This window comes from Dendrobium catenatum, unplaced genomic scaffold, assembly GCF_001605985.2.
Source record: "Dendrobium catenatum unplaced genomic scaffold, ASM160598v2 fragScaff_scaffold_536, whole genome shotgun sequence".
NCBI lineage: Eukaryota > Viridiplantae > Streptophyta > Magnoliopsida > Asparagales > Orchidaceae > Dendrobium > Dendrobium catenatum.
The window spans coordinates 163,788-176,369 of NW_021318998.1; the positions used below are offsets into that span (position 1 = coordinate 163,788).

At 35.3% G+C, this 12,582-nt stretch overlaps 1 protein-coding gene across 2 annotated transcripts in view; it reads right to left on the reverse strand.

Annotated features, from left to right (window-relative positions):
• Positions 1 to 1,364: 1,364 nt before the first annotated feature.
• Positions 1,365 to 12,582, reverse strand: part of LOC110109334 — a 30,334-nt gene continuing 19,116 nt past the window's right edge. The window contains exon 9 of one of the 2 annotated variants that reach the window (XM_020840354.2): positions 1,365 to 1,779. In XM_020840354.2, coding sequence (XP_020696013.1) covers positions 1,474 to 1,779 — 306 coding nt within the window. In that variant the 3' untranslated portion in view covers positions 1,365 to 1,473. The remainder of the gene's footprint in view (positions 1,780 to 12,582) is intronic. The other variant, XR_003700645.1, reaches the window with a different exon arrangement.

A 12,582-nucleotide genomic window follows, 5' to 3' on the forward strand; every position in this document is an offset into this window, starting at 1 on the left:
TAAACAAAAAAAAAATTACTAGAATTGTCAAAGTGGATTTTAGAGTTGGTCTCTAGTCCAAACCAAAGTTGATCCAGTTTGAATCTTTCAAACCCGTACTTGACTAATTTATTAAACATGCCAAAATTCTAGACCCAAACCCAACCTGCTGGTTACATCTTAAAAAATAGGTGAAATGTTGTAACATAGATTGCACTTTCAAAGATGAGGATAATTATGTGAAATGCAAATGTAACACGGTTGCACATTCAAAGATGAAATATTGCTATAACACAGATCATACAGACTAGCTTTCACAACATTTAGGTTCTAGCCAAACATTAAAATCAAAATCCCAAAAGTTTCTTTAAAATATCAACGCCATCCATGGCTTTTAGGTTTATCATTTTTCCCATCATCAACCGGGTAAGTACTATTAATGGAGAGTAGGAGAGGAGTCGTTGACAGGCCTATGACCAAGAGGTTTGAGTCATCTACCGACGACAATACGGTAAGTCCCAAGGACAAGGAAGCAACGCCAAAAAAAATAATGGATGCGTCACATGCATGTTTTTTATTTCTACAACAATAAAACAAGCCCCAACACCATTTAATCGAACGAAGGAATACCAGTTGGTTTTGGGTAGCTTTCAATTGGCACGTTGACTCGAAGCCAACCCGGTATTAAAATTAAGTCGAATAACTAAATCAAACTTGTCCCATTTGCTTAATGGGTGGGTTAACCCGAACATAAAAGGGGAAGGGGGGGGGGGGTTAATTTCAAGGCAAAATTTTTAAGGTATGTCAAATATTTGCACTAGTGAAAAATTCTCAGTCATGTGAGCTTCAACTTCAGCAAAAGATGCAGTACTTTGTGCGTACATTTGTGGTCAAGTTTACTCAAATTATAATATATTTTTATAATTAAATTCACTTGAAATTCTTAAATGAAATGGAGCACTAAAGCTTTGCCTAGGTGTGCCTGCTAAGAAACCTATACATTATATAGTTTTTTTAGGAATTCTTTGACAGAAGCTTTAGTGTGCCTGTATACACATATATATGGGGTGCAATTTATGATTTTAACTCAAATAAAATTTATTGAAAATATAATCATTACAATATATCATTATTCTTAAATTTATAAACAAAACAGGATATGCAATTATCTATAATTAATTTAATTAATATTTAACCATCACATCTTCAACATTATCTTTTTTAGATTATAATTCATTGTATACTACCACCGTTAAATTTAAATATCACACGTTATTTGAATATAATATTAACTATTTTAATTATAATTTAACAATCATTTAAGTAGGCCATTATTTTTATTATTATTATATATCGATAATAAAAAAACAGTATAGATAATTTTCTAACAAACAATAACATATAAAAAATATATATTGTTGAAATTATGGAATAAATTCAGTAGATTCGTACAACATAGTCTTGCAGTCCTCATACTCACTATGAACATGCAATTTAGGACAACCACAACTTGTGCATTTCATGCAGTTGACTAAAAGTAGAAGATTTCAGGGAAATGCGATACATCTCCTTCAGTTTTCCATTATCCCAAACGCTAGCAGCAGCGGGCGCTGGCAAGCTTGCCCCACCAGTTTTGTTGCGTCCACCAGAGAGAGAAGAAGATAGCATTTTCTTCAACAAAAATTGCAACTTATTCCAGAATTTTGATTTCATCTGTGAATCCTTGTCAATTTCACAATCTTTGCCTCTCTCTACTATTTGTCGGCCATCAAGTAGGGTAAGTAGGGCAGCTTCCAGCATCTGCAGAAGAAATGAAAATAGAAGAGATGATTGTAGCCACATTTCTGTTAATCTGGGGATCAAATATATGATCACTTAACTAAATTCTGAAGGCTAACACTAGACCCATATCAAACGATGAAAAAAGGTAAATTTTCTATGTTATAGGTAAATTTACTATATTATCATCATTGTAGTTGAGAATTGTAAAGCATTTGAAAGGTATATGAGTCGATTCAATAACTAAAGCAAATGGAATAGCATAGTCACTAGGAGGTAAAGATGAACATGGATGCAGAAACAATAACAACTCAGAAAAGAAAGAACAACACACAAATAAATGCAGAATTTAAAGCAATATATCATGTAATCTACTATATACAAGATATATGAATTATGTCCAAGTATTAATGAGCATCCCTACATACAAATCCTAAAAAAAAAATAAGATTAATTTTTTTTTAATCTTGATGACTTTTCCTTCTCAAAGCCTCCTAGTCCACAACTACGGGAGCAAACATTATCAACATTGATCAATTGATTCTCCTTATTGTGATACCACGTGCCACAAAGAGTCCACTCTAGGCTGGGCGAATGAGCATTTCCTCATATTGGCAAACAAGTAGTGGTCCCATAGAGTGGATACCACCAATCCTAAGTGTTTTAAGTGCTCCTCCTCAGTCCCGCTGTAAATCAAAATATCATCAAATAAGACTAACACAAACCTCAGAAGATATGGTTAAAATACCTTGTTCATTAGGGGCTGGAAAGTAACTGGAGCATTAGTGAGGCCAAAAGGCATCACTAAAAACTCATAGTATCCCTTATGAGTCCTAAATGCCATCTTGGGAACATCCTTGGGACTCATCCGGATCTGATGGTACCCTGACTTTAAATCAATCTTCGAGAAAAGTAACGCTTCATAAAGCTCATCCAGCAACTCATAAATCACTGGAATGGAAAATTTGTCTGGCATAGTCTCCTTGTTCAACGCTTAGTAGTCCATGCAAACCTTCAACTACCATATTTCGTTTTTAGTAATAGCACTGAATTGAAAAATGGACTGATAGAGGGTCAATGATCATTGCCTCCAACATCTCCTTGATAAATATCGTGATCTCATCCTTCTGGATTTGAGGATAACGGTACACAGACGAACACTGATAAGTGAAACTCTTTCCTTAAAGATGATAACATACTCATGTTCCAGATGAAGTAATCCCTGAACTGGCTAGAATACCTCTCGATACTGTTGTAGGAGTGGTTGAACCAGGTCAGGTGGTTTTATCTTCTCCACATCCTCTTATCCTTCAAAACTCTACAACTCCACCAAAAATCCCACTCCTTCAACTTGGATTTCTCTCACAATAGTTTTTAGTGAAACAATAGTTTTGAACAGGTTAAATGTCATGCCCCGAGATCTAAAGTGGAAGGATTTCTATTCTTTTATTTATTTATCTTTTCAAACCATTTTATTCATTTCTTTTTTCTTTTTTTTTTTCAATTAATAACCAATGCTCAGTCATTTATGACCAAATCAATTTGACATCTAGAGTTGATTAATTGCATTACAAGAAATAAATAAATAGTGAAAATAATAATTCATATTATTATAGCCCATAATTATATCATCATGTCAATAGAGTCCAAAACAATATATATAGTAGCCTTCATGAACTATAAAAAGAATATACATAAACTAGAAGAAATGAAAGAAAACTAAAACATCATTACAGCTAAGCCTCAATCCATAGGCTTAATACTTTTATCTAAAATCATGTAAAACCATGTAATAAGCATGAAAATCTAGCAACTAAAAACTTACAACTTAAATCAATGCAAAAAAATTAGAAACAATATGATGTTAATCATATAACGAAATATATGAATTAATATATGTTATATGTACTGATCACCTATATCAATCAATCATTATGTCCTTATCATACAGTCAATTTTATTTAGTCATATCATTCAATTATTTTTATCAGTCTATTAGTTAAACGAAGGCCTCCCGATGACCCGGTTAGAAAAGTTGAGGTATTAGATTTGACTTATGTTAAGAAAGGTAGAGGTAGACCTAAAAAGACTTGGTTAGAAAATATTAGAAATGATCTTTCTTTATTAGATTTAAACGAGAATTTGACTTTTAACCAGACACAATGGAAAAAAAGGATTCATGTAGCCGACCCCACTTAGTGGGACAAAGGCTTGATGTTGTTGTTGTTGTATTCGTAGTCAATAATGGTAAGCAATAATAGTAACAATGAATCAGTAACAGTATCCATCAATAATAGGTTAGTAATAGAAACAGTAAAACAGTACAATAATAGTGAAAATACAATCAGTGCAATAATATATCATTAAGGTATCAGTACAATAATATATCATTAAGGTATTAGTACGATCATCCGTACTCTTATCATTGAGTTATAAATACAATCATCCGTACTCTTATCGTTGAGTATCAGTACGATCATCCGTACTCTTATCGTTGAGGGAATAATATAATCATATATACTCTTATCATTAAGGTATCAGTACGATCATCCATACTTTTACCGTTGATCTGATATCGATCAGTACATTATTCTATCATATTAATCATAATCATTTAAGTAAATCAATTTTATACATATTAATCACTCTAATTATTTCATCTCCTATAACATTTAAGTATTATCATGTAAAATCACTCTATGTTATTTTTCAACCCATTTCAATATTTATTTTCTCTGCACATTTTACCCAGAAATTCCTATTCACATTTAATTGATGAAAATGCAATAAAATAATATCATATTATTTAAAATGATCAAATCTATAACATATCAAAAGTTATACGATGAAAGCTTACAAAATTAAGGGAATGCATTTTTGGCAAATTTATGAGATAAAATTCGTAGAAATCAAAGATAAAAGGATAATTACTTACAATGAATAGAACAATCTTCGTAAAAGGAACAGAAGACGAAAAGGCCCTAACAAACTTTCTCCCTCCTCTTCTCTTCTTCCTCTCCCATCTCCTTAGGTTTCTTCCAGGCCAAGGCACGAGCGAGGGAGATGGTGGGGGTAATGGCATAAATGATTTGGAATTAAATATATGAAAAAATAATTTTAGCGGTCTAGCGCCGCCGTGTTGCATGTTGAATCAAGAGTTATTGAAGAACAAAGACTCAAAAGTTGTAGCGGCATTTTCTAGCACCATTGTGCTCTCAAGCATAGCGTCGTAGTGCTCACAAGCACAACACCGAAGTGCTCTAATTCAAACAAAAATTTGAAAATTCATATTTTAAAATACTTTTTATTTTTTGGTTGTAACAGTAGGATCCCCTCTAATAATCACTTTCCTCTTCTCAACCTTGAAACTCCATCATTATAGCCTTCCAATCAATCTTGATCTTCCCCAACTTCTATAACCACTTCATCCCCAATATCACATCTATGCTCCCCAAATCTAATGATTAAAATTCTTCTCATGCTGAATCTCTGGAAGGATTAGGATCACACCTTTGAAAATTCCTCCACTCTCTAATTTTTGTATTCCCAGCATAACCTCAAAACCCCCCATATCCATTAATTTCAATCCCAACTGATCTAGTATCTTGTTAAAAATAAAGTGGTGGGTAGCTCCACTATACACCAATACTACCACCTCATAATGCCTGATCTTCCCCTTAACCTTCATGGTGTGGTTGGGTGTGTGAACCCCACTGAGTTAAAGGATACCTCTGCAACATCTAAGACTAGGTGATCATCTTCCTCCTCTACTTCCTCTTTTGTAGCATCTTCCTCCTCATCGCAGGCTCTTAAGACCAACAAACAATGAATGGTTCTTACAATAGTGACCTAGAGCGAACTGCTCATCACACCTAAAGCAAAAAACTCTTGGCTCTCTTCTCCTAATTTTTTGACTCAGTCAACCTCTTGAAGTTACCCACTGGTCGTACTCCCTGACCTCTATCCCTCGGGGCTTCCTTCTATACAGGCACCATATGCAACTTTAATGCCAGAAATGTAGTGGACATGCAGTAGAAGACTCTCGAATTGCTTCTACGACTACTCTCCAAGGGGTTCTTATCCTCCACCACCTGGGCTAACTCTATAGCCTCTCCTAAGCCACGTGGTCTCAGGTACTCGAACAACTGCTCGAATATAAGGCTTGAGCCCCTTCATAAAGTTCTCCCTCTAGCACTATCTGTGTCAACCTTCCCAATCAACTTGAGAAGTACTAGAACTTCTCCCAGTACTCTATCACCATCCCCTCATGCACCAAAGAAAAGAAATATTCGTATAAGTCTCCTTCCCGACTAGTTCTGAAAAAATCTACTAAATAATCTTTAAACTCCGTCCATAACAAGATCGAATCTCACAAGTCTCTCCACTAGTACCAAGATAGAGCCTTCCATTTCAAACATAGAGCGTCTGCAATTAGTTTTTCATCTTTTGTCAACCTGTTTAAAGCAAAATATCGCTCCACCCTGTAAATTCACCCGTGAGCATTTTCTCCCTCAAAAAACCGACATCTTCAACTTTCTAACCCTAGAATCGCCACCGCCCCCAACATCTTCATCCTCCTCCAATGTAGCGGATGTTGAGATCCCTCCACGTTTCCATCTCCCCCAAATCAACTTTCCAATCTTCATGATCCCAATTTCTTCATCGGCTATACCCTTCATCTATTCCCCTCAGAATTGGCTTCAAAGGTGGCATCTCCTCTTCTTCCCACAATATTTCCACTACCCTATACTCCCTCATCATCCCTACATTAGGGTTTCCCCCACTTCCTTATTCGGTCAACGATGCTCCTACCTCTGATAAAGTTATTTTGGCTTGAAACACTAACATCCTTTTCATCATCTCTTCCAAATTTAAAAATCTACCCTCAATTGCTAAAATTCACTCTCCAAATTCAAATTTCAGATTTAGAACTTCCCCATCAAGCCTATCCTTCAACACATCAACCTTCTTAACCGTCATAGGTCCCAAAAAAGGTGCTTTAATAATAATATGGTAAGAATCTAATATGCAAATAGCAAAAACAACAATAACAAAGAGAAAATGCAACAAAAATCAGCGATAAAGAATGATATATCGACACAACAAACAGAAATACAAGTTGATTAACTATTTAAGAGGTTGATCAATTCTCCACAAACCCTAGGCACCGCCAAGTACAACTCCAAATACAACTATAGCAAAACACAATTTATATAATACAAATAAAACAGCCTAATTAACCCTACATAAGCCTTCATAACTCCCTCCCAAATCTGAATTCAAATCAGCCATCTTTGCCTAAATAAACTTTTTAATTCTCTCCCAAATATGAATTCAAATTAGCCCTCTTAACCTAAATAAACCTTCATAATTCTCTCGCAAATCTGATTTCAAATCAGTTCTCTTTCCCTAGATAAACCTTCCTGATTTCCTCCCAATTTTGATTTTCTATAGTAAGTAATTAAAAGTATAATTAATCCCTTTGAAAGCTCCAACCTCCCCCCCCCCCCCCCCCCCCCCCCCCCCCACACACACACACACACTCTTGTCTCCTTGATCACCGCCCACACTAGTGGGACCCACAGGCTCATTCGGTCCATCACATAGATATTTGATTAGTCTAGATAACATAAGAGCTTGCTTGGGGTTTCATATGCTAAGAAAAATGGGAGCTAGCTTGGTGTTTCATGGCTTCATTTTATAGGAACTTGCAAAGGTTCCATTGAACATGGTAGTATAAATGCTAGCCTAATCTTTGATTTTCTTGACCTCATATCATTTTCAATACAAATTTGGCATAGGTTTGCATTCCACGTTTTGGATAAGGCATAAATAGGTCATAAGCCAACTAGTTCAATCCTAGCCTAACATTAGTGGATGTAACAACTGTGAGATAGGGAGACCTATATTTGATTGACAGAACTTCATAATAAATAGTCTTGAAGGTCATATACAACTATTGTGTTCAAATATTTCGATGAAACCAAAAATCAAGTTTCCTATTTCTTGGGATGCATTCTAAAAATCAATCTGCCCCATCCGAGCACTAGGTCATTGGCGACAACTTCCTAAAAATTGAGATTAGGTTCCCCTTATATTGTAGCATCCCTCTTTAGATTGCTTTGGCAGGCACAAATTAGACTATTTTCCATTTTGACATGCACTTAAGGAGTGGTTCAGATGACAGCAATTTTGAAAGAAACCAATAAAGTGGTTTAAGCACCCACATCCTTTCTATTTAAATAAGAAGGCAATATCTTAAGTTTCATAATTTTAAAACCCACGAGAAAATATTTTTGGAATATTTTAAGGCCAAGGAGATCCCTTAGAAGTTTAACCTATCTAGAAGGGACAACATGTGAGACTAGAAGTTCAACACTAGGGGTGTCAATATTTGACACAACCCAAAAAATCTGACTTGAACCCAACCCAAAAATTCTGGGTTTGGGTCAACCTGTTTGGAATAAGAGTCGGGTTCAGGTTTTATATTATGACAGGATTGCAATTTCGGGTAGGATTCGAGTCAACCTGAAATTGGCACAATCCTGTCGTGGATCGCCTCGCGCTCACCCACACCTGCGCACTTGCCCGACCGCCCTTGCACGTGCTCGCCCCCTACTACGCGCGATCATTTGCTCATTACGTGTACTCAAATCGGGTCAGCAGGTCGTGTTGGGTCGACTCGAGTTTGAACCGGGTCGGGTTTAGGTCTAGGTTTGTGACCCGTTTCCATAATCGAGACGGTTTAGATGATGGCGGGTTATTTTTCGGATTTGACCCGAACACGATCCGAAAACTTGTTTTGATACCCCTACTCAACAAATTTCTCCTAACCATAAAAGGGAAATCCCGCATGTGCTTAAAGTTTAGAGTTCTCAAGGTCTTGTATCTAATTTTTTTCAAAACAAGGCTCATAACATGAGCAAAATCACACTAAATTAACTAGATTTCCAGAGTTCGACTAACGTCAATTCAAGTCCAAGGGGACCCATAAAGGCCGAAGTATCATAAAGGGACAACCTTCTTATTTTTTATTTTTTTTTAGAATTAATTTTAATTCATTTAGAAAAATATGTTCACTTTAAAACTCAATAAACCAGATTAAATATACAAGTTATCTAATTTAATTTAAAATAAGGTAAAGATGCTATGATTAAATTCATAATGAGAAATGTAAATTATCATTTTTTTTTTTTTTTTGCTTAAAATGTATTTTATGAATTGTTTAAGCTAGAAATAATTTTTTTTAGTAATTAATTTCAATTGATCTTAACAAATGCAAAAAATCAAGCACCATGGCGGTACTTTCAATGGATGAGAAACATGACTGCTATTAGGAAACCACATTGAAATATATTGCGGTTAGCAGCCTAAGGTTTCATTATTAGAAGGTTATTGGACCACATGGCCACCACTTCACACAATCTCTAAGACAAGTGAGGGCTGCAGAAAGTTGGGCTTTGGTCCAACAACTACCATTCAAGACTTAATCCACCTTTCTCTAAAGGTAATTGAAGTCGATCTAAAGGTTAGCAAAAGTCCCTAGAGGCATCGATTGTGGTTTTTGGATTTCAATGCAATGACTAAAGCTTCATCATTAAATTCTAATCAACATTTTGAAGGATAGTGAGTGATCCCCAAATTCCTTACCATACATATATCATCGCACCCTACATAGAGCTCTAGCAAGATCACAACATTAAAGCTTATTGATGGAAGGTAACAGTGTGGCTAGAGATGGCACAAGGGATCAGCGACAACTTTAGCTAAGGTGAGTTTCTTATATTAATATTTTCAAATAAAAAATATTTAGTTTTGATGAGCAAAAGTCTATTAAAAGTAGTATAATTTTGACATGTTCACCAACCTCCATATTTGGGGTTTCTAGCTCGAATGAACAATGGAGCAACTGATAATGTGCTAACTACTCTATATTTTGGGGTTCTCCTCTTTGTTGTACTTCAAGGACTCAATCCTTGGGCAACCTACTGACATATGCCAGAGACATAATAGTCACTAACTTTCCTTTTTGACAGCATGTTGTTGATGAGAGAACGTGGTGACATAAAGATTATAAAACTAAAAATTGTTGGTCTTGGCAACATGGCGGCTCGCCAATTGGCCAAAAGCCATAGGCCATGCTATTTCGTTCAAAGAGCATCTCCAAAGCCTTTACATTTCCGAAAGCTTTTATCATATCCCACCTCCAATAGTGTCGGTGAACCAAAAGGGTTGGGGGATGTCAAACATCATGCATATTATCATCAGCACAACTTAAGGGCAACTTAAATGTAAATAGACCCAAGGAAGCTTCATTACAAAGGGGGCAACCACACATGAGCAACACAAGCCCATAAATAGAGCCCCCCAATGTTGTCAAAGAGTTGCACAACCTAGTACTGAAGGAGTGCTTAGTGACACCATGGAGGCAATGGCCACTCTAGTTGTCATAAAGAGACATGGCTATCAATATATAGGCAAAGGAGAGATCAGGGGCACAACTTTGGTTCCTATTCATTTATGCTCTAGTTTGGTTCCTATTCAATTATGCTCAAGTTACATCTTTATTAAATCCAATAGCAATCAAGGAATAGATTACTCCCCCATCTCTATTCTCCTTTTCAAAAGCATGTTAGTTAAAGATAGGCATATGTTTCTTTATATCATTAGAACACTCGATTTTTTTTATGTGAAAAGACTCTTAGGTTCAAGTATTGATCTTTCTCTTTGTCCCAACATACCATCCAGTATATTTTAGTTCATATAGTTAGTTTTAATTTGTAGAGTTTACTTGAAGCTCATCTAATATTATTTCTCAATCAAAGAAGTTGTCCATATTTGTTATCCAATTTGAAAATAATTTTGGATCTACTCCCCCATCAAATATAAATGCATTAGCTTTAACTTTCCAGATTACGTTTTCATCAGTGTTTTAAAATTGTAGCTTATGGTTATCATAATTTTTATTGGCATTGTCCCTATGAAGTCAATCATGGTTATCTCTAAAATGATGAGTTTCTTGATTCTTAATAGTAAAGTGAATGGATTCATCATTAAGGCCAGAATCATTGTCTAGTTTTTGTGGGCGAAGTTGATAAGTTTTCATATCATATAGTCGATCTTTAATCTCACTTATTTAAGTTTTTGTTTGATTTTCTTTTGTTAGCCATTCATTTTATTGGTTTCACAAAGCAACTAAAATCTCATTATTTTGGTGATTTGTTAACAAAACCTGATGTAAAGCCCCACTTTCAACCATTTTGATATGATCTTAGCTCTAATACTAATTTGAAATGGCATGTCTTAGAATCTAAGATATATTAGCACAAGGATGAGAAGCATAAATAAACAAAAAAAAGACAAATTCATAATTTCTCAACAATTAATTTAAGGAAAAACTTATTATATTTGATATGCATGAGAAACAAACTTTATTCATTCTAAAAAATAATTTAAAAGCGATCAAAATCTAAAATTCCAGCAAGAAAATATAAGAATTCATATAAATTTTGCAACAAATGAAATTCACAACACAAAAAGGAAACCAATACATATCAAACATGACAAAACACATGAATCACTAAAATAATTTTGTAATAGGAAAACAGATAAAAATTACTAATTGAAAGATTTAGGCCTCATGCTATAGTACAAAAAGATTCGTCCTCAAAAAGCTATCATCAAAACTTGTAAAGAGTCCGAAGTATCAACAATCAACATCATGTATAATACACAAGAATTGAGAGGAAATATACTATTTTCCACTATTTTAACATTCCATGTGTTTTTTCTATGCCTCAAAGCATGTAATAAACACAAAGGTCAAAAAATTTAGAAAAAACAATAAGAATAAAATTATCAATGGAAAGATTTAAGCCACACGTAATACAAGGAGATCTGTCCCACAAAAGATGTCATCAACAAAACTTACAAAGCGCTCAAAGAACCCATATACAAAAACACAAATGAATTGAGATGAAACAAAATTTTATTCCAATACTCAACCATTTAATATTTTTTTACATGCCTTGCGTATCCTTTCTATAACACAATAAATACCTAACCTAATATGATACGCCATGGGGATCAACTTGGGACAGAAGATGCTCCTCTCGAAAGAGGACCATTGTATCTTGCTCGTTCGTATTTCATTTCTTATTAATAAAAATATACGGTTTGCTGAATTTCTCTTGGTTTGTTGACTGTTTTTGGAACCAAGGCGTATCAAATTAGTATCAAAGCAATTTCTTGGGACCGATGGCCGAGAGAAGAGTTAAGGTGTTGGAAAAAAAATTGGAGAGGGAAGTAGAGCAGCAGCAAACGGATGGGGATCAATGAATGAGCGTTTTTCAGCAATGAAATGAAGGCTTGGGAATTTAGAAGATATGATGATGAAAATAATCGAGATGCAGACAAATGCTTCAGTGGCAATTCCTAGGACTAAACCAAAAGGGAAAAAAATTTCTGGAGGAGATGATGAGAAAGCTCATGGAGATGCGATCCAAAATCCCACCAACGTTCCAATTGCTAACCGTAATCAAGATTTGATCGGAATTCCCTTAGTTGAATCTACAGGGAAGAGATTGGATGGGAAGAGTTCAATGAAGAGAGCTCTTTTTATCAAGAGCCACCTCCTAGGGCTCTAACAAGGGGCAGAATACGGTTTTCGGATGGGGGGACAACATGAAAGGAGTTTTATGGTGGAGCTGGTAGGATGACTGACCACTATAGAAGGTCGTTTGAGCAAGGGGAATGGACAACTGGAGAAGGAGGTGGACAAACCAAGCCATGGAGATCAAGACATGTCAGGCATGTGGAAGAAAG